General features: G+C 35.4%; 1 protein-coding gene across 1 annotated transcript in view; it reads right to left on the reverse strand.

Annotated features, from left to right (window-relative positions):
• Nucleotides 1–22,415, reverse strand: part of CNTN5 (contactin 5) — a 519,618-nt gene extending 497,203 nt beyond the window's left edge. Inside the window, exons 1-3 of the mRNA XM_073807952.1 lie at nucleotides 22,394–22,415; nucleotides 21,239–21,460; nucleotides 21–144 (exon numbers count right to left, since the gene is read on the reverse strand). Of these exons, the coding sequence (XP_073664053.1) occupies nucleotides 21–144; nucleotides 21,239–21,460; nucleotides 22,394–22,415 (368 nt within the window). The remainder of the gene's footprint in view (nucleotides 1–20; nucleotides 145–21,238; nucleotides 21,461–22,393) is intronic.
• Nucleotides 22,416–23,781: the final 1,366 nt, after the last annotated feature.

The following is a 23,781-nucleotide window of genomic DNA, read 5'->3' on the forward strand; positions in this document are numbered from 1 at the left end:
GATTAACATTGAATTTCTACCTGTAATTGGGAACTGGGCTGCCACGAGCTTCACAATTCAGTGCTAGTTTCTTTTCATCAGAATCCGTTGGGAAAATTATATCATCTGGTTCTTGCACAAACACTGGCCCGTAGTCCACACTTTCTGTAAGAACCAAAAGGAAACGAAATTTCTCGAAATATTTTTTCTCCACTATGTTCCTACTCAAAATTCTTGCACTTTCCTCATAATAAACAGGCATATTACCAAAGACAGGTATAGCTAGCAAATTACATTGTTTTAGAAAATTGCAGAGACCTAAATGGATTTTTTCTGTCATTGACCAAGACTGCTTTTAAAAATATGATATATGAAATGAAAAAACACATCTCAAACATAGATGTTGTACATTTTAAAATATATATCTTTGAATTCACCAAAAGAGGAGATAAGGAGAATAACATTAAACAAAAACATTATTTTAAAATACCCAAATTTTGTAAATGTCTTAGAATGTTAAAAATAATATTTGATAAAGGAAAATCATGAACTAATATAGTGTTACTACTTGGGTACTACAGACATGAAAATGTTCGTCCTCATGCATTTTTCACATATTCCTTTCTTCACTCATTCAATCAAGGACTTTTAGTGCTTAATGATGCTGGATTGTAAGGGGAAAATGATGTAATGCAAGTACACACATTCTCACGGAATAAATGAGACATGTCCTCAAAATAAGTCAAATAATTGAATAAAGATGACAAAACTGTATACAATTAAATGTTTACCAGCTGGTAGATAAAGTGAATAAGGAAATCAGAAGAGAAGAGGCATAAAAAGGAAGGCAGCTTTTTCCTTAGCTACAACCAAAAAAAATTACATGAAAATAACTAAAATGTATTATTGTATACCAAATTGTATTGCTGTTACTTAAAGTTTTATTTTAAAAGAGGAAAATAAGTGATTTGATAAATAAATAACTTGAGTAAATTATTGTCAAAATATTATACTGCATGTTGTTGCATCATAATGAATTTTTTAAAATTCAGAAAAGCACATGAAACCTTGTCAAAATCTCAGTTAGAATTAAACTGCACAATCAAGTCATGAAAAAAGAGTTCCTTCTGGTCTTTACTCATTAAAATACAATTATTTAAATTAATATTATAAATATCTATAATGCATAAGATTAACTTTTAATAAATATATCTTATATTTATATATATATTTTAAAATTCTTGAGCTTTAGAGTCAGACACTTGGGTTTAAATTCTAGTACCATCATTTTCTAGCCTTGAGCCAACTACTTTTACCCTTTGCTGCTTCATTTATTAATTGTGGATAACAATGTCTCCTTACAATATTATTATGAGTATCGATCATTTGTAAATACTTAGTATGTCACAAGTACTCAGTAAATTATAATTAATAAGAATAATAACTAAAGTTTACTTGTGTTATAATTACTATATGTCAGACATTATACTGAATAATTTATATGCAATATATCATGTAACACTCATAACAGCAATGTGACTAGAATTAATTTCCTCGTTTTATTTTTATTTCTTTTATAGAGCAGTGATTTTTAATTTTTCTTTTTAGCAGTAGTGCCCTTTATTTTTTAATTAATTTTTATTGCAGTATTGTTGATTTACAATGTTATGTTAGTTTCAGGTGTACAGCAGAGTGAATCAGTTATACATATACATATATCCACTCTTTTTTAGATTTTTTTTTCCCATATAAGCCATTACAGAATATTGAGTAGAATTCCCCGTGCTATATGGTAGGTATCTCTTAGTTATCTATTTAATTTTCCATTTTGTAGGAGACAAACTGAGGCTGAAATCAATTAAGTAAATTTGTATAGTAAATAAATGATAACTTTGGGACACAAATCCAGGGCTTTGGAATATAGAACCTGATTACCACTACCACTATTGCTACTACTACTATTACTATTATTTATAATAATAATTATTATACATTTAAACAACATTTACAAACACTTTCATATATTATTATTTAATTATCTGAGTTGAGTTTTATTATTATTTGTAATTCAAAGTTGAAAATGCTGAGGTTCTGAGAGGAGACTTCCACAAAATTAGCCACGTAGTAAATAGTTGATTTTAACTAGGTTTCTATGGTTCCAAATCTTATATTCTGAAAATTGTCAAAACAGGACAAGAGAAATAAAGGCTTCCCAGACTGGGGAAAAGCAAAGAGTTAAGAACTGGTAAATCACAGACTGGAAAATAAGGGACTAGTCTGAAAAACATGTATTCTGACTGCCTGTGCTCTGTTAGATATCTTTGTTCATTGTCACTTCAAAAGCATCTTAGTGACTCAGTGAGCCCTCTTCCTCTCTCTCTCTCTCTCTCTCTCTCTGTCTCTGTCTCTCTCTCTCTCTCTCTCTGTCTCTGTCTCTCTCTCTCCTTCCTCTTTCTCTTGGTTTTCTCTTAGAAATAAAGTTCACTGTAAGGGGTGGAAGAGCCTGGGTCTCTGTAGAGCTTTCCAGTCCCCAGCAAAGAGTAATCAAAGATGATTCTATCTCTGAAGGGATTCGTTTTTAAAATTCCAAACCAACAAGGTATTATTATAGACAAACTCAGACAATTTGATACATACACCTGTAGTAGTAGACTCCATCTATTGATAAAAATGATGCATTGCAGGAGACCTTAAGATGGCAGAGGAGTAAGACGTGGAGATCACCTTCTTCCCTACAAATACATCAAAAATACATCTACATGTGGAACAACTACTACAGAACACCTACTGAATGCTGGCAAAAGACTGCAGACTTCCCAAAAGGCAAGAAAATCTCCACATACCTGGGTAGGGTAAAAGAAAAAACAGAGACAAAATAAAAAGGATGGGACCTGCACCTCTAGGAGGGAGTTGTGAAGGAGGAAAAGTTTCCACATACTAGGAAGCCCCTTCACTGACAGAGACAGGGGGTGGGTGTGGGGGAAGCTTTGGAGCCACGGAGGATAGCGCAGCAAGAGGGGTGCAGAGGGCAAAGCAGAGAGATTCCCGCACAGAGGAATGGTGCTGACCAGCACTCACCAGCCTGAGAGGCTTGTCTGCTCACCCGCCAAGGTGAGTGGGGGCTGGGAGCTGAGGCTCGGGCTTTGGAGGTCAGACCCCAGGGAGAGGACTAGGGTTGGCTGTGTGAACACAGCCTGAAGGGGGCTAGTGCTCCACAGCTAACCAGGAGGGAGTCCGGGAAAATCTCTGGACCTGCCTATGAGGCAAGAGACCATTGTTTCAGGGTGAGCAAGGAGAGGGGATTCCTTCCCTGTCTGCCCACAGAAGGCAGGGGACCACCTAAATGACCGCCAGAGACAGGAGTGAGCCACGGCTATCAACTCAGACAACAGAGAAGGGCATGAAACGCTAATGCTGCTGCTGAAGCCACCAAGAATCCTGGGTGCAAGCACAGGTAACTAGCTACAACCTCCCAGGGGCCTGTGCAGCCCGCCATTGCCAGGGTCTTGTGACCCAGGGACAACTTCCCTGGGAGAACACATGGCATGCCTCAGGCTGTTGCAATGTCACGCCAGCTTCTGCTGCCGCAGTCTCGCCCCACATTCTATTTTTAACTACCGTTCGCCTCCCTTCCCCTTGGCCTGAATTAGCAACAATGCCCTAATCAGCCTCTGCTTTAACAGGAACTGAAGCCTGGGGGCAAGCTACACGAGAGGTGGGGCAAAAAACAAATCTGAACCCGAGGGGCTGTGTGAACAAGGAAGAGAAAGGGAAATTTCTCCGTGCCTCAGGAGCAGCGGATTAAATCCCCACAATCAACTTGGTATACCCTGCATCTGTGGAATACCTGAATAGACAACAAATCAACCCAGAATTGAAGCGGTGGACTTTGGGAGCAACTGTAGACTTGGGGGTTGCTGTCTGTGACTGACTTATTTCTGATTTTTATGTTTATCTTAGTATAGATTTTAGTGCTTGTTATCGTTGGTGGATTTGTGCTTTGGTTTGGTTGCTCTCTTCTTTTTTTCTTATTTTCTATTTTTTTTATTTTAATTATTTTTAAATTTTAATTATTTAATTTTATTTTTCTTTCATTTTTTCTCACTTTTCTTCTGAGCTGTGTATCTGATAGGGTTTTGGTGCTCTGGCATGGTGTCAAGCCTGAGCCTCTGAGGTGGGAGAGCTGACTTCAGAACATTGGACCAACAGAGACCTCCCAGCCCAACATAATATAAATTGATGAGAGCTCTCCCAGAGATTTCTGTCTCAACACTAAGACCCAGCTCCACCCAAAGGCCAGCAAGCTCCAGTGCTGGATGCCCCATGCCAAACAGCTAGCAAGACAGGAACACAACCCCATCCATTAGAATAAAGGCTGCCTAAAGTCATACTGAGTTCACAGACACCCCAAAACACACCCCCAAATGCAGCCCTGCCCACAGAAAGACAAGATCCAGCTCCACCTACCAGAACACAGGCACAAATCCCCTCCATGAGGAAGCCTACACAAACCACTGAACCAACCTTACCCACTGGGGCAGACACCAAAAACAATGGGAACTAAGAACGTGCAGCCTGCAAAAAGGATACCACAAACACAGTAAGTTAAACAAAATGAGAAGACACAGAAATATATAGCAGATCAAGGAGCAAGGTAAAAACACACCAGAGCAAACAACTGAAGAGGAAATAGGGAGTCTACCAGAAAAATAAATCAGAGTAATGATAGAAAAGATGATCCAAAATCTTGGAAATAGAATGGAGAAAATACAAGAAACATTTAACAAGACATAGAAGAGCTAAAGAGCAAAGAAACAATGATGAACAACACAATGAATGAAATTAAAAATTCTCTAGAAGGAATCAATAGCAGAATAACTGAGGCAGAAGAATGGATAAGTGACCTGGAAGATAAGGAAATAACTACCACAGAGCAGAATAAAGAAAAAAGAATGAAAAGAATTGAAGCAGTCTCAAAGACTTCTGGGACAACATTACATGCACCAACATTTGAATTATAGGGGTCCCAGAAAAGAAGTGAAAAAGAAATGGTCTGAAAAAATATTTGAAGAGATTATAGTTAAAAACTTCCCTAACATGGGAAAGGAAATAGTCAGTCAAGTCCAGGAAGCACAGAGTCCCACACAGGGTAAATCCAAGGAGAAACACACCAAGACACATATTAATCAAACTATCAAAAATTAAATACAAAGAAAAAATATTAAAAGCAGCAAGGGAAAAACAAACAAACAAGGGAATCCTCATATGGTTAACAGCTGATCTTTCAGCAGAAACTCTGCAAGCCAGAAAAGAGTGGCAGGACATATTTAAAGTAATGAAGGGGAAAAACCTACAACCAAGATTACTCTACCCAGCAAGGATCTCATTCGGATTTGATGCAGAAATTAAAACCTTTACAGACAAGCAAAAGTTAAGAGAATTCAGCAACACCAAACGAACTTTACAACAAATGCTAAAGGAACTTATCTAGGCAGGAAACACAAGAGAAGGAAAAGACCCACAATAATAAACCAAAACAATTAAGAAAAGGGTAACAGGAACATAAATATTGATAATTACCTTAAATGTAAATGGATTAAATGTTCCAACCAAAAGACACAGACTGGCTGAATGAATACATAAACAAGACCCATATATATGCTGTCTACAAGAGACCCATTTCAGACCTAGGGACACATACAGACTGAAAGTGAGGGGGTGGAAAAAGATATGCCCTGCAAATGGAAATCAAAAGAAAGCTGGAATAGCAATTCTCATAACAAAGAAAATAGACTTTAAAACAAAGACTGTTAGAAGAGACAAAGAAGGACACTACATAATGATCAAGGGATCAATCCAAAAAGAAGATATAACAATTATAAATATTTATGCACCCAACATAGGAGCACCTCAATACATAAGGCAAATGCTAACAGCCATAAAAGGGGAAATCGACAGTAACACAATCACAGTAGGGGACTTACTCCGCTTTCACCAATGGACCAATCATCCAAAATGAAAATAAATAAGGAAACACAAGCTTTAAATGACACATTAAACAAGATGGACTTAATTGATATTTATAGTACATTCCATCCAAAAACAACAGAATACATTTTCTTCTCAAGTGATCATGGAACATTCTCCAGGATAGATCATATCTTGGGTCACAAATCAAGCTTTGGTAAATTTAAGAAAATTGAAATCGTATCAAGTATCTTTTCCAACAACAATGCTATGAGACTAGATATCAATTACAGGAAAAAACTGTAAAAAATACAAACACATGGAGGCTAAAAAATACACTACTAAATAACCAAGAGATCACCGAAGAAGCCAAAGAGGGAATAAAAATATACCTAGAAACAAATGACAATGAAAACATGATGACCCATAACCCATGGGATGCAGGAAAAGCAGTTCTAAGAGGGAAGTTTATAGCAATACAATCCTACCTCAAGAAACAAGAAACATGTCAAATAAACAACCTAACCTTACACCTAAAGCAATTAGAGAAAGAAGAAGAAGAAGAACAACAACAACAACAAAAAAAAAAACAGAGTTAGCAGAAAGAAAGAAATCATAAAGATCAGATTAGAAATAAATAAAAAAGAAATGAAGGAAACAAGAGCAAATTTCAATAAAACTAAAAGCTGGTTATTTAAGAAAATAAACAAAATTGATAAACCACTAGCCAGACTCATCAAGAGAAAATGGGTGAAGACTCAAATCAACAGAATTAGAAATGAAAAAAGGAGAAGTAACAAATGACACTGCAGAAATGCAAAGAATCATGAGAGACTACTACATGCAACTATATGCCAATAAAATGGACAACCTGGAAGAAATTGACAAATTCTTAGAAAAGCACAATCTTCTGAGACTGAACAAGGAAAAAAGAGAAAATATAAACAGGCAAATCACAAGCACTGAAATTGAAACTGTGATTAAAAATCATCCAACAAACAAAAGCCCAGGACCAGATGGCTTCACAGGTGAATTCTAGCAAACATTTAGAGAAGAGCAAGCACCTATCCTTCTCAAACTCTTCCAAAATATAGCAGAGGGAGGAACACTCCCAACTCATTCTACAAGACCATCATTACCCTGATACCAAAACCAGACAAAGATGTCATATAAAAAAGAAAACTACAGAGCAATATCACTGATGAACATAGATGCAAAAATCCTCAACAAAATACTAGCAAGCATAATCCAACAGCACATTAAAAGGATTACACACCATGATCAAGTGGGGTTTATCCCAGGAACTCAAGGATTCTTCAATATATTGAGATCAATTAATGTAATACACCATATTAACAAACTGAAGTATAAAAACTGTATGATCATCTCAGTAGATGCAGAAAAAGCTTTTGACAAATTCAACACCCATTTATGATAAAAACTCCCAGAAGTAGGGATAGACGTAGCTTACCTCAACATAATAAAGGCCATATATGACAAACACACAGCCAACATTGTTCTCAGTGGTGAAAAACTGAAAGCACTTCCTCTAAAATCAGGAACAAGACAAGGATGCTCACTCTCACCACTATTATTTAACATAGTTTGGGAAGTTTTAAACACAGCAATTAGAGTAGAAAAAGTTGATTTGAAAATGTTGAACCATCCTGTGTCCCTGGGATAAATGTGACTTGATCATGGTGTATGATCTCTGTTAGATATTATCGTATTCAGTTTGCTAATATTTTGTTGTGTATTTTTGTAGGTATATTCATCAAACATATTGGCCTATAATTTTCTTTTTTTGTAGTGTTATTCTTGGGTCTTGGTATCAGGGTTGTTGTAACCTCATATGACGAATTTTGGAGTGTTCCATCCTCTTCAGCTTTGGGAATAGTTTGAGAAGGATAGGTATTAGTTCCTCTTTATGTGTCTTGTAGAATTCCCCTGTGAAACCATCCAGTCCTTGATGGTCTTTGTTTGCTGGGAGTTTTTAAATTACAAATTCAATTTCAATATTAGTGATCAGTCTGTTCAAATAGTCTGATTTTCTTGATTCCATCTTGGCAGTTTGTATCTTTCTAAAACTTTGTTCATTTCTTCTAGGTTGTCCAATTTGTGGGCATGTAACTGTTCATAGCATTCTCTTGTGGTTTTTTGTATCTCTGTGATATCATTTGTCATTTCTCATCTTTCATTTCTATTTTGTTTATTTGGGTCAGAGATCTCTTCAATTGCTTTCATTTTATAAAATTTGTTTTTATTTTTCCTGTTCTATTTGGGTGATTTTCATTATTCTACCTTCCAGATAACTTATTTGTTATTCTGTATCACTTAGTCTGCTATTCATTCCTTCTAAGGTGTTTTATATTTCATATACTGAACTATTTATTTTTGATTGGGTCTTTTTTATATTTTCTAGTTCCTTGTTAAAATGTTCAGTGGTTACATCAATTATTTTTCCTAATTCAGTTAACATTTTTATTACTAATACTTTGAATTCTTTAACTGGTAAATTATTTCTGTTTATTTGTTTTTCAGGGGTATTTTCTTGTTCTTTCAATTGAGAATAGTTCCTCTACCTTTTCATTTTACTTAATTTTCTCTGTCTCTATGAATTTAGGTGAAATAATTACCTACTACAGTCTTGAAGTGCTGTTCTTATGTGGGAACCTCCCTATGCAGACTGTGTATGCCTAATGCCTTTGGTAGGATGACTGGATCTGAAGTGGACTCCAGTCACATCTTTCCTCAAGGTGTGCTGATAGCTGTCACCTTGGTAGGGAGTGGAGCTGGAGATGGAGGAGCTAAAGGTGGCACTGGGTATGAGGCAAGACCTCCTCTCTGATCAGTGGCTATCACCACACTGTCAGGGGTAGGGTCTGATTCCAAGTTACTGGAGCAGAAGCCCTGAGGATCGAGTTCAAAGTGGCTCTGTTCCCTCAGTGTGTATTTTTCTCTCTCCCCACACCAGGGCCTTTGCCCTAGAAGAGGGGAGTGCTGAAGCAAGTGGGGCCCATGTGCAAAAAGAGGTCCATGTGCTGCCTGTGTAGGCGAATGTGGCTCTGCTCAGATGCAACCTTGTGTGCAAGTTCCCTTTGTCTCTCACAGCCAATCATTGCCCCCTGCCTCTGTTTCTCCCATCACCCTCTCACTGTTGTGGAGTCACTTCACAGTGCTGGGAGAACCCACATGGACTCTCAGCACATGTTGGGAGATTAGCTGTAGTGGAGCAGTCACTTTCAGAGATCTAGGCAGCTTTGGGGACACTGCCTGAGGAAATGCCTACTATGACTGCTGCCACCCTCCCTGGGCTCTGCCCTGGGACCAGATAGCTTCTGCATCCCATGGTAGAGTCCTTTCCCCGGTCAAGCTGCTCCAGATCCAGCACTGCACTGTGCCATGGATTAAGTGGGGCCAGAGCATTTACTTGACTTGGGCTGTGGTATGAACCACGAGGTGGTCAGTCATGGGAAACCTGCAGCCACTAGAGCAGGACCCTCTCTGCTCTGCCTTGGGGGCTAGTTAGAATGTGCACACTCTTCACAAGTGGAGTGCAGGCTTTTCCAGACATTCTATCTGATCCAAAGGTCTTCCAACCAGCCAAGGGGGCTTGTCTCCTCTGTGTGGGACTTCAGCACGGGGACACCCAGTCTGTGGCTTGAGCTGCTCACTCCCCAGGGTGGGTGTATACCCGTGTAATCTCCCTTGTCCTCTGAGTCCCTTCCAGGGGCAAAGGTCTTGACCCAATTGCTTGTCTTCCCTTCCTACCCAACTGCATCTGCATCTTTCTTATATCCTTGGTTGTATCGGAGTCTTGCTAGCTTCCAGTTCATTTTCAGTGAGTTCCACACATAGATGTACTTTTTTGTGTATTTGTTGGGGGAGGTAAGCTCCACATATTCTTAATCCACTATCTTTATTTCCCTCCTCAAAAATTTCTTTTTTTGGAATATTTCTTCTTCATTTGTTTTATTCTCCTCATACTACTTAAACATATGTTGGCTTTTTAAAAAAATTGTCTGCTCTATCATCTCTCTAACAAGTTTTATATTTTTATTATTTTCCTATTTGTTTGACTTCTAATTTGTTTGCTATGCTCCTATCTTTTCAGTTGCTTCTATATTACCAATAATGATTGTTTCAACTCTTTAACGGTTTTATTTGTCTCTCCTACTTGTTTCCTGAGCTCTAGTTGCCTTTATATTACCAATAATTAGGGTTTCAACTCTTTAATGGTTTTCTTTGTCTCTTCCATTTGTTTCCTGAGCTCTAAGGATTACTTCTTATCATTTTCTGTTATCTTGTCATATGTACTTTGATTTCATGTATGGGTTCTTTAAACTGTTCTTCCAATGTTATTGTCAGTCACTTCCTCAGAGGAAGACAGTTGTTATATCCTGAGTACAATTTTTCAGGTTATGGAGGGATCCACACAAGACAAACTGAAATCTCTGGCCTGGCCAACAATCAACAAGAGGCTGTGGTTTACTAACAACCACGAGTGTGTTTTCAAGTGGAACTTCCTTCAGTTAGTCCTTCAAAGGTGAATGCAGCTACAATCAACAGCTTGACTGACATTTCATCTCATGAGAGAACTTAAGCCAGAACCACCCACCTAAACCACTCACAGATTCCAGACCCACAGTCTCTGTGAGAAAATGAAAGATTATTGTTTTAATTTGCTAAGTTTTGAGGTAATTTTTACACAGGAATAGATAATTAACAAACTATTTTTTATCTCCTTATATTACTTATATGAAAAGGTGTTTAAGACAAGACATAACTATGAAATCTATGAACTTCCCAGGAAAAGTAAAGAATAAAAATATCATTTACAAATAATCATACTTGGGAGAATGAAAATGCTTTATTTAAGTTTTATTGAGCCTTAAACATTTAGAATTAGAAGTATAATCTTTCCATTCTAATAATCTCTAGGATATTTATCCAGTTTTAGCTTCATCACTTCTAGTAATGTATGAAGTCTTAACAAATTACTGTTTTATTGTTAGGATTCTCAAAAATAAAGTATGTCTTAAATAAGTAACATAAGTTTATGTCCTAGATGAAGACATCTTTTGATTCAATTCTGTTCTAAAATAAATACACTTTACTCAAGATTTTATCATAATTGAGTTGATTAGCACATCAATAATACCTTGCTTAATTTATGGAAATTGCCATTAAGATTAGAATATGAAGGCTGTACCATGAATATCTTATGTTCCTCTGATAGAATATTATGTAGAATAAGAAATTAACCAAAATGATATTTTTAACTTTAAACTTTAATTTATTGAAAAACAAATTTGTTTTAATATAACCAATAGACTGACCTTAAACGATTTGAATCATAATCAATTAATAAATGAAGAAGAGTATTTTAAGCATATACTTATACTCAATGTCAAAATGTTCATCTACAGTGAACTTTTATGTCATCATTAGCACACAATTATATTTGATAGGTTTTGTCTATTCATGTGTGACAGGAACTGGTTAGATGCTCAATAATCCCACTTATTCTTCCTAAGAACACTGGAATACTTTTGTAACCTTTCTTATGATTGGACTGGGACTCCAATGTGACTTGCTTCTGGACTGAAATAATATGTGTGAAATTCAGAACTCGTCACAAAAATCATGCATGGCCCTCACCCTCTCTCTTCACCTGTAAATTAGCTGAAGGTAAAAAAGCAGTAGGTGCCAGCGAGATCCTAATAGATATCAAAATATTAGATGGTTCCCAAACTGTCCACATGGAGAACTATTCATTGAAGAATGAAGTGGAATGGGATGTGAATAGAAAAGAAACATTTATTGTGTCAAATTGTTGATTATAGCATACAAAATTACCTTGCCTTGATTAATATTACATTTAAAAGCAACATAATTTTAAAGCTTTTAATGAAGATATAATTTGATTAGGAAGCAATGGTCACTGAAGTATATATCATTAGATTATAGAGTCTTGCTTATATTCTCCTTTCCAAGTTCAGGCCTTTGGATTACTACTTAGTTAAGTACAGTCTCAGGCCATGGGCCTATGACAGGAGATATTCAACCATTCCACCCCATATCTAGCTATATCAGGTTATGGTACTCCAGTTTTTATAACTAGTTTTCTACTTAATCCTTTAGTCCCGGTCCTTCTTCACATGCCCAAATTCTGAAAATGGGTTTTCATCCTGTGTCTCTATTTCTAAATCCTATATCGTTAACCTTTCTAGAAGGTCCAGTGTTATTATTTAGACATTTATATTATATGGATGTTATGCTTCTTGTTTTGCATTTTTACATGGTTGACTTGCACTGTACAGTCATGTAATCAAGTCAGACTTCATTTTTGATCTTTGACTGTAGATGGCTTTCAAGCCCCACCAGTCATTTTTTTCCTTTTGCTTCACCTCAGGGAAAGATGATATGCATCCCTCCCTTGACTCAGGTAGGAAAGTTCATAACACGAAAACCCAAGCCCACATAAGAACTCTCACCCCAGCCCCACTCCCCAACCACAACAAAAACTAATGCAACTCATTTCTTGCTCAAGCCATTTTCCTACCAGCCTATCCTGCTCTCATCAGAAAGCTTCATGATGTGAATAATAAACACTTTTTGGTATATGTATAGCATTATTAGTCTCTACATTTGAACCAATTTTTTGTTATGGGATATTGATCTGTAGGAAAATCACATGGCAATTTAAGGCTCAGTTACCTGGGTAGGTGACAGTCTTCTATAAGGGAAGCATATATTCTTTCCAAGTGTTTTGCATCCATAGAAGCAATATATCTTCAGACAGTTAACTAAAATGTGTAAGGTAGGCATGTGAGAAAGGTAACTCCTGAGTTTCTCTAGATAGCTTTCTCTTAGGTTTATATCAGGAAAACAAGATATGCTATGAGATCATCCAAATTATTTGGGCAAGATGGCATTACCTATGGGGGGAAGCCAGGGGCTAGATTTGGAGACACTTATGTAGAGTAACATAAATTGCAAATGTTTAAATTATACTTATAAATCATAAAATCATATATATGTTTTTTTCTTTCTCCTTTTCCCTTCTGTTATTCCTGAGCCTTAGTAACAACTCCATCCTTTCTGGTCTCACCATGTCCAGAAAAACAATGTAAAATTTAGGAAAAAGTGCTGCACATCCATCTTTAGGTTTGTGGTTATCAAATTCTTTTAATAACAAGTATTTTATAATTTTCCTCATGATTCTTAAATTAATGGATATTCTAGCCTACCTATATGCATTTTTTAATCTAATGAAGGGATAAAATAAAAAATAAGTAACATTATAAAACAGTATTGAATTCAATATGTAAATTCTCAAGAACAATTGTAATAGGACACATAAAGAAGTAATCAAAGTTTGTTTTTGTTGATAAAACCCTCATGAATATAGCAGCTACAAAGGCAAACTGATCTAAGTGTAGTACAGATTAATCAAATTTTATGAGTGTTATTGGTGTTAGGTGTTGTGATTTTCTAAATGGTCAACAAATTCTGTTAAAGTTCTTAACAAAACTAAATATAATCTTGCTGTAATTTACGTGTTTTTCATTGACATTTCCATTATGTACCAAAAATACCTTGCATATAATAAAGTACAGAGTTAGATTCTTGCCTCAGAAAGTTTTAAAGAGAATTTTCACCAATGTGAAAGTTTAGAAGGACATTTAAGAGTACTGTAATTATAGGTCATTTAGCACTCCTATTCTCCACTTTCTAAATTAAAGTAGCATCCTTGAATCAAAATTAAGACAATCAAAACTACTCCACAAATTTTAAAAACACCTCTAAAGTGGAGGTACAACCCCTTCTTAGAATCAGACCAGAGCAATAAACCAGAGCCTAAAGTTAGCACTGTATTGACAGTAGTCTTTCATCAGAGATGCCTAAATAGGAGGACAAAGTTCTACTGTGAAATGATGACCCTGGAGTCCATCTACCCTAATTCCAGTGGAGCTTTTGAAGCACTGGTATGTCATTTTGTTTATGGAGACATTGGTTTCCCTTGTAGAGTCCTGTCTTAGGATCAAGCTGATATCTCATTTCTTCTAACCCTTTTTGAAATTTCTGTCACTTATTGATAGGCTACCCAGATACTAATTTTCTTCCTGCAGGAGGGTTTTAAGTATCACCTTATCTGAGACTTCTACAGCCAGGTTCCCTAGGGAAGCCTTGCTTCTTGGTATTGAAACACTATGTTTTCAATTGTTTCCTGAATCATGACCAGCCATTACCATGTCTACCTAGATTCTAAACTTGCCTTTCTGACTTAAATCCTCTTTTAAACAATTATTTCTGTGTCCATTTTTCTCAAAGATTAGGCCTAGTGCCAGACCCAATGCTCTCCACCTACTGGTTACCTCTAATAAATGGCCTCATCTAGCTTATTCATGTAATGTGAACTAAGCATATTGGTATTATGGTCTAGAGGAAATAACAACCTGTCATGTCCAATACAATTAAACCAAATTCACTTTTAATGATCATTGATATATTTTATGTGATAATTTCCAGAAATTTTGAAATGTTTAATTAGAAATTGCATTTTATGATGACATCCACAGTTACAATGTGAGTAAAACTTTTCACAGTTTGTGAGAATATAAGATGAATTCTTAACAAAAATATCCAAACCTTTCTTTAAGTTGCCTTTTAACACTGAAATTGTTTCTTTATGAAAGATAAACAAGTATAAACTGTCATTATAAAACTTTCAAGGATTCCTAAGATCTGAAGAGCATGATTTATTAAAAAGCTTTGTGATGAATGTTTCATGAGTAGTAGTATTATGTTGTGCACATACTATACATTGAGAGTCTAATAGATGTTTTCATCATTTTTAATGTGGCTATAAAAGAAAGGTCAGCTGATTCAGAGATGCTATCACTTATGAGAACAATCAAAATGTACTGACCCCATACAACATTCAGAAGATGTCAAACCACAAAGCCACCTTGTCAACAGATGGAAGACATTGTTTTTCCCTCTTCATTTGTAATAAAAATAAACACAGTTTAGCTTAAAAATCTTCAGGCAAATATTCTGTCATGGTGTAGAAATTTAGCCTAAATTCAGATTTCAAATTCCTTAAGTGCATGCCTCTTTAATTAAACAATATTTGTTAAGCTCCAACTAAGCTTGCACTGCTCTAAGTGCTGAAAGAGAAAAAAAGAGGAATATACAAGATGATCTTTCCTCAAATGGAATATAGTTAAATTGGAGAGAAAAGCATACTAACAGAAACTAATAGAAATAGCTCTAAAAATTAAGAAACCATAAAACAATAAAATCAAAGTTTCAATGAATAGTCATGAAATGGTAAGTCTTTTATTAAAAGATGGTTTTTAAACTGAGAGAAACTGGAGTCATCTGATTTATATAGGAGTATATCATCCAACTAAAATGCCTCTTTCCCGGCTCAGAGGGAATTCCTATTCTCATAAAAGATCATTTAATTTTTTTTATTTAGTCCTCCAAGACAATTTATCAGCAAAGGGTACTTTGAGGAAACAACAGAAAATTGTCAACACAGAGACCACTTTGAGTCATGATGCCATTGCTCACGTTCCAAGTCTAATCTGGAAATAAGCCACATCAACAATGAAATTCAGCCAAAGGTATTGAGAACATGAGGCAACAAATCTGGTAGGTTGCAGGGCTGTTCCAGACGTCAGAAGCCAGTGGTAGAAACTCCAAAGGCTGGGTAGACTCAGAGTGCTACATAAATTGCAGGTGGTACTTATCATTGAGGGAATTAAATATATCCAAAATTATGTACTTAAACTTAGAGAAAAATAACTTGCTTCAGCTACTTTTAAGAACCACATTGTTTTTCCACCTGAGGTAACATTTGTAGTCTCTGAATCTCAAGAATGCGCTTCACCAGTAAAAGCCTAAACTTTCTAGTAAGAATCACTCTTAATCCTGACTGTCTCTCTGCAAGGAAGATAAAATATCTTACCTAACCATCTCATCACATATGGAAGAATAAAATGCACCCTACACTTAGTTTACTCCCACTAAAACCACAATAACAAGAATAGATTAAGTCAAAGACCAAGTTATTGGATGTTCATTTATAATGGGAGGAACAGGTATAGTGTCAGCAGTGGTTAATAGCCCTTGTCTACATTGCAAAATCCAAAACTAGGACATGTTTTGCAGGTGTTTGAGGTGCTGACTCATAAGGGCTTTCAATTAACCTATATTACCATGAGAATTTCCAATTTAAACTTTAGTCAATTTTTTAAATCAATTAAATGACATTGCTTGCATTCAAACAATGACTTTAGAGTAACTATTAACAACTAAATTTTTTAAAACTACATAATACCTCTTGGTATAGGGAATATTTCACTGGCATAATTTGAAGTGATCATAGTCATTATCCAAAATAACAATATCAGGTTGAAAGAAAAATGACAATCAGATGACTTCTCTGATTGCTCAGCTCCAATGAACAGCATTCTCTCTTTCAGGTACTCTCCGTTTCTCTTCTCCCTTTCTTGAGTCCAGCTCAAATTTTTTTATTTATTTCCCTGGCTCTACTTCCTCACCTCAACCAAAATTCAATGACTCACTGTTGTACTTTTCTGGTAGCCACCTTGTTTGCCTTCTCTTCTGACTTGCTCCTGCTGTTGGAAATCAGCTACCATATTTTGTGCTACCCTATAGAGAGGCCCCCTGAGAATGACCTCTGGCCAAAGCCAATGAATAATTGAGACACTCAGTCCAACCGCCCTCATCAACCAAGTCCTGTGAACAATTGTGTGAGGTAAGTGAGCTTACAAGTGGATCTGTACCTATTTGAGCCTTGAGATAAAACAGGAGTCTCATCTTGTGAAAGACACAGAACCAGAGGACAAGTTAAACCACATCTGTTTTCCTGACCCACAAAGGTTGTGAGATAATAAACATATAACTTTTGTTCATTTTGTTGATAGCCTCACCATACTTCTATATTTGCTACAGAGCATTCTTCTCACAATATTATGATTTTAAGGTTTTCTTTATAAGTTTCATCTATTTTATTTTTCTGTTTTATCTTGCAATTATTTTAACAGGTTGGTACTCTTTTTAGGCATCTAGTCCCTATAATCAGTCAAGCTTTGTTTACTCAGGCCCAAATTAAACATTTTCATTTGGAACAGAAGTCATATGAAAACCAGAGTCTTTTGTAACCTAATGTTGGAAGTCATATAGTTATATTCCATTACTTTTGTCATAATCTATTCTCTAGAAGCAGGTTACTAGCTTCAGCCCACAGTGGAAGAAAAGGGATTACACTGTAAATACCAGCAGGTGGGAATCACTGTGACCTGTTTTATAGTCTACCTACTACAGGTGTCACCATATTATTTTCATATTTTATATTTTAAGAAATAAATTATCACACTGTTGAGGTAATCTGTCTTCCCTATCCTGGTACCATTTACCTGCTCTCCTTTCCCCTTTGTCCTCAGAGGTAAATGCTATAGTCACTTGCTCTCTCAAGTTCATATATTAAAAATTGCATTATATATAGTTATCCATGAATATTATATTATATTTTTATTTTTTACATAAATGACATCATATGTAATATTCTGTAAATTTCCTTGCTCACTACTATATTTTGAGGTATATCCATTTCTTTTCATAAAGATATGGTCTATTCACTTTAACAGTCTTAATTTTTCAATGAACGAAAAACACAGTTTATGTATCTATTCCCCTTCTGATGGACATGTGAGTTGTTTCCAACTTTTTGCTATTAAACTTACATTGCAGTGAAGTACTTTTATACTTCCTTGTGCATGTGTGGGAGAGTTTATCCAGGTTTTGCATACAGAAGTAGAATTGCTTTCCCAAATTGATCTGCAAACACCACTTTTATGTTTCTCAGAAAAATCTTAACTCTATCTGGGGTACTTTGGGGCTTCACTCTGAGCAGAAGTGGGATAACTTTCTATTCAGGCTCTGTTAGTTTTCTCATTTTTCACAAGAGCATGTCAACTCCAGCTTTACTCTCTATTAAGTCTAAAGGGAATTACCTGACAAAAGCTGTATGTCAGGCTCTTGTCAGAGAGAACAAACTCAAAGTCACATCTAGCCAAGATCTATCAAATGCTCAGATGGGAAAACAATACTTATGGAAGATTACTTGGAAAATACTCAGACTATCCATTCTGCCTGATACTCTAAATATGGATTAAACTAGAGCAGCAAAGGATTTAAATTATATCAAACTGGTCCCTAGCCTAGAGCCTCGCCACTCAAATTATGGTTCACGGACCAGCAGCATCACCTGGAAGCTTTTTATAAATGCAGATTATATAGCCTTCCCCTCCTGATCTGTTGAAAGGGGGCATATTTTGACAAGACTCTCAAGGGATTGTATGTATGTTAAAGATTAAAGGAAGAACACAGTCTTAGATAATTACTTCTAATTTTGTTGTTGATGATTGGGTTTCATCTGCCTTTATTGAAGCAGATGAAACTCATTTTTATGTATACAATAACAATAATGTTCAGGTCATTGACCATTACATCAAATATTAAACTGTAAATGAGGACCTGCCAGAAAAATTTGTCTAATCTAGCATCAGAAATAGCTGCATTTCTACTGAGTAACTGATTCATTTTCATCCTTGAAAGAGTGGGAAATGTGTAACTGATCAGAGTTTCTTTTTCTTTAACTAATTACCACAAATGGGACTAACCTATGACAGGCATACAGACACTTTGAATTAGTCTCAAACTTGGCTCCATTTTATGTCTCAATATTGGCTGTTTTCATCATTTTCATATGTTTTAATTCACATTTTCTAGCTGTATTCTATGTATCATTGCAAACCACATTAACTTATATTTGGAACAAGAGAACAAAGGAGTAGAACATGAGGTGATACCAAATTATACCAAATACAATAGTATCCCATAGTTCTGATCACTCAGTCAATACATTCTTTCTTGGTGTCATCCTATAAAATAATGAATAAGGCCTAAAGAAGACAAATTCCAACACATCTCTGCCTGATGAGTATGACATTAGAGTTAATGTAATGGATTTTTAAAAAAGAATTTATATTTTAGAGCAATTTACAACAAAATGAGAAGGCAGAGATTTCTCATCTACCTCCCTTCCCCCCACATGCATACTTCTCCCATTATCAACATCACTCACCAGAATGATTCATCACTCACAGAATGAACATCACTCACATTTTTACCAAAGATGAACCTACATTAACACATCATAATCACCAATAGTCATAGTTTATGTTAGGGTTCACTCTTGGTGCTGTACATTCTATAGATTTGGACAAATGTATAAGGACATATATCCATCATTATGATATCATTCAGAGTATTTTCACTGCCCTAAAAATCATTTGTACTCTGTTTATCCATCTCTCCCATATGATAAGAGTATGTTTAGTTTTATAAGAAACTGCCAAACTATCTTCCAAAGAGGCTGTATTATTTTGTATTCCCAACAGCAAGATATGAGAGTTCCTGCTGCTTCACATCCTCAGCAGCATTTGGTGTTTTCAGTGTTCTGGATTTGGATCCTTCTAATAAGTGTGTAGTGGTATCTCATTGTTGTTTTAATTTTCATTGCTGTGATGACGTAAGATGTGGTGTACCTTTTCATATAATTATTTGCCGTCTGCATATCTTCTTTGATGACATGTCTGTTAAGGTTTTGGGGTCATTTTAAACTCATGTTGTTGAAGTTCTTATGTTGATTTTTAAAAGTACTTTGTATATTTAAATAACTGTCATTTATCAGATGTGCCTTTTTGCAAATATTTTCATCGAGGCTGTGGCTTGTCTCCTAATTCTCTTGATTTTTTTTCACAGAATATATTATGGAAACTTAAAAATTTATAAGTACGTTGAAAAATAAAACACTTTAAGGAACGAACACCATACTTAAATAAAATTTAAATGCCAGCACTATGAGATGATGCTCCACATGGCAACAATTGGCATAATCATGAGGGATGAGTTTGCCTGGGTTTGGTACCACAACCTAATTTGAAATTTCTAGGATTTTTCCAAGTAGTTTAGTTCTTACAAAATGTTTCTCTAAATATTTAGTCTTTTATCAATCATAATTGAAATATAGCCCAAAGTGTATTGTACTTACAATCAGTAGATATATGAATGAAATTGTTTACTTATTAGAAGTGTGACCTTGTCAAAGATACTTATCTGCCCCCTGAGTTTCCGTTTCCAAAGAAGACAGTAATAATATCCACTTCAAATGTTTGTTGACAGTATTATTGATATAAGCTATGCAAAAGAGACTGGCACAGAACCTGGTAATAATCAAGCACTAGTGCTTCTCTCTGTTAATTAGCCTTGTACTGTTTTGTTGATATATCCAAAAATGACAAAGTTAGAGAACATTTAGAAAATGTTCAAACCATAATGTTAATAGCTGCATAGTCATCCTGAATTTAACTGATTTCTTAGTGTTGGACATTTGAATAATTTCTTATTTTCTACTCATAAATGCTAAGTATATGCTGATATCTCTGTGCACATTGTGTATTATTTCCTTATGCAAAACACATTTCTAGAAATAAAATATGAGATTGAAGGATATGACTGTTTTGAGGTTCTTGAATTTCATTGTCAAATTGTCCTTCAGAAATTTAATATTTTTGCTTTCAGTATATGAATTTATTTAGTCTTAATCCTAAATCAGAATTGGAAGCAATTGTAATTAAATACATTAAAAAAATTTTGAAATAGGTGTGGAACATAAGACTAACTTATGACCAAGATAGCCTTAACATTTTCCTCAGCTTCACTTAACATTTGACAGGTTTCCTCCTGACTATGGTCCCCTAACCTCCATTTTCTTAGAGCATTTACTTTATAAGAACTGCAGTTATAAATTCCTTCTTTGCTTCTGTGAAATGTAAATCTTTACCCAGTCTCTTACCAGTTTTAAAACCCAAGAATGTCTTTCTCAAGGACCTGGGAGCCATTTTTTTTTTGAAATGTAATCATCAAAAAAGAGAGGGTTCCTATTTCCCAGACTCTATAAGATGGTAAGAGGCTAACTTCAATAAGCACCAATGGTCTTATCACACTGGCCAAACTCCTCCTTAATGTCCTCCACCTTTCCAGATCTTAAAAACTCACTTTCTGTTTCACAAGTGAGTTTAACCTCTCTCCTCTATTGCAATAGGCTTAGCTCCTACTGCAATAGTCTTGAATAAAGTCTTTTTTCCCTGCTTAACTCCAACAGGTGCAATTTTCTTTTGACACTTACCATCTTGTTTGAAGGCATCTGAGGAATGATAAAGATTGATGGGGGAATAATAATGTTGAGCTGCCCCTCGCCAGTTCGGTGAAGAAACACTCAGTGTTCCTAATGGAGGACTGCTGTATCGTGGTCTAGTCTTTGAACCATAGAGGGATGAAGATGAACTCTTCTTAATTCTTAGCAAAGTAGCATATGAAGTAGAGAGACTAGGAAGAGTTCCAGAGTATTCTGTAAAATAATAATAATGAAAAGTGAATTCTGAGGAAACTGGTTTTTTTTAATGAAAATTTTTCTTCTGAAGACATTGTTGAAAATCTCCCTTGGAGATGCAATGAAATGCAAACTACAGTGGGAACGGAAAAAATAAAATATTAAAAATATATTTTAAAACATTTTCTGAAAACTCTACTAGTTATAAAGTTGGTGTTTTGCAAGAAAGAAAGAAAGAGAGAAAAAAGACATGAAGGAGGAAAGAAAAGAAAGGAAAGGAGGGACTTCCCTGGTGGCACAATGGTTAGGATCCACCTGCCAATGCAGGGTACACGGGTTTGAGCCCTGGTCCGGGAAGATCCTGCATGCCGTGGAGTAACTAAGCCCATGTGCCACAACTGCTGAGCCTGCACTCTAGAGCCTGTGAGCCACAACTACTGAGCCCACGTGCCACAACTACGGGAGCCGGCACACCTAGACCCTGTGCTTACAACAAAAGAAGCCACCGCAATGAGAAGACCGTGCACCACAACGAAGAGTAGCCCCTGCTCGCTGCAAGTAGAGGAAGCCCATGCACAGCAATGAAGACCCAATTCAGCCAAAAATAAATAAATTAATTAATTTTTTAAAAAAAGAAAAGGAAAGGAGGAAGGAAAAGAGAAAAAGGAAGGAAGGAAAGGAGGAATGAAGGAAAAAAGGAAGAAAGGAAGGGAGGGAAGAAGGACGCAATCTGTCCAAATTTCATTTCTTTTATTTTCTTTGTCAGGAATATTTGGTCTTAATATTAAAATATCCATTCACACACATTAAATCAGTTCTTTATTATTTAAAAATGAGAAGAAGAGGAAAACAGCATTATCAATTACATTCTACAAATATAGATCGGATCTTCATCACCTAAAGTTTATCATATAGTAGGAAATGTGTCTAATGAAGCATATATATTTGCACTAGACTGTAAGTTATGCCTCATGTTCTTGAAAAGCAGTCAAATCCATTATGGAATGTAAAAAAAAAATAGATGGAATTTGTTTTGTAGAGTTTGTTATATATAATCTATATAACAATATTATTAAGTAGGAATACTATTATGAAATTCCTACCTTTGATGATTATTGAGAAACATATTGCCCATATTTTACTTTAATCTCCAAGATTTTTCATTAGAAAAGATATGCATATTGCCTGAAGTAGATTGTACTGACTCTCCTTTACGACCACAGGGAAGTCAATTTGGTGTATAGATCAAACGTTTAAAAACACAAACTAATTATGATGAATTCTGAAAAACAATTAAGAATTGGATTTTTTCTATGTCTAATATCGGCTGTATTTGACAATTCATTGATTTTGGAAGTACCCTTAGGAGACAGACATTTTTGGTCAGGGTATTTGACATTTCAACTTAATGGATGTTAATTTAATTTTGGATAAAAAATAATTTATATTTGTGAGTAAGCTTTCTCACAATTAAGATTATTTAGAATCATTATCCTGTCTCATAGAGATATTTTGGAATGCATGAAGCATTTCTGTGATTTGAAAATAACCCTTTAGGTGTTAAGCATCAAATCAAATTTAACATTTTCTGTTCTGTGAAATTGTAAATATGATTTCTCTGAAACTCAAAAAGGTATATTTTTAGATGCACTCCACCTTTAAAATGAGCATGATATGTGTAGTCCAATCCCATCAGGAGCTGTTAAGAGATTCATGTCCTTTAGTCTTTGTGTTCAACCACAAGTCTGGTAAAGATGGATCAATTTTAACTGAAAATAGCTAGGCTCTCCTGGGCAAACTATATGAGAACAGATTATGGGTAGACATAAAATCTCCTTTAAAACCTGAAATTAAATGCAAGTTTTGGCACCTAGAGGTGTAAGGTAATGAAAAGAGAATGAGTTTCTTTAAAGTATTTTGTAGTTGTAGTCTCTGAAACTACTCATTTCTCTGTGTAGTCTTTTGCTTTTGTTTTAGCTGCCTACCTTGCTCATATACAAAAGAAATAAAGAACTGTCCCATGCTAGTGTTTAAAATTAAAATGGAGTATGAGAATGTGGCTTATAGTTCTTAAAACTAGATAAGGATAATCAATGGAAAACTAGAAAGGCCACAGTGAAGTTCAAAAAAGCCAGGATAATGCTTGTAAAACATATATATATATATATATATATATATATATATATATATACACAAAATGCATACTGTCCAAGTGGTACAATAATTGGCTTATGACACTCCATGTAATTAGAGATGAACCAAATTAGGATTTGGTTGTTGTGTTTCACAACAGGATTTCATTTGTTATGTAATCAGTTGCATCTGTTGCTGTAGAAATT

The sequence above is a fragment of the Tursiops truncatus genome, chromosome 8 (assembly GCF_011762595.2).
Source record: "Tursiops truncatus isolate mTurTru1 chromosome 8, mTurTru1.mat.Y, whole genome shotgun sequence".
NCBI classification, from domain to species: domain Eukaryota; kingdom Metazoa; phylum Chordata; class Mammalia; order Artiodactyla; family Delphinidae; genus Tursiops; species Tursiops truncatus.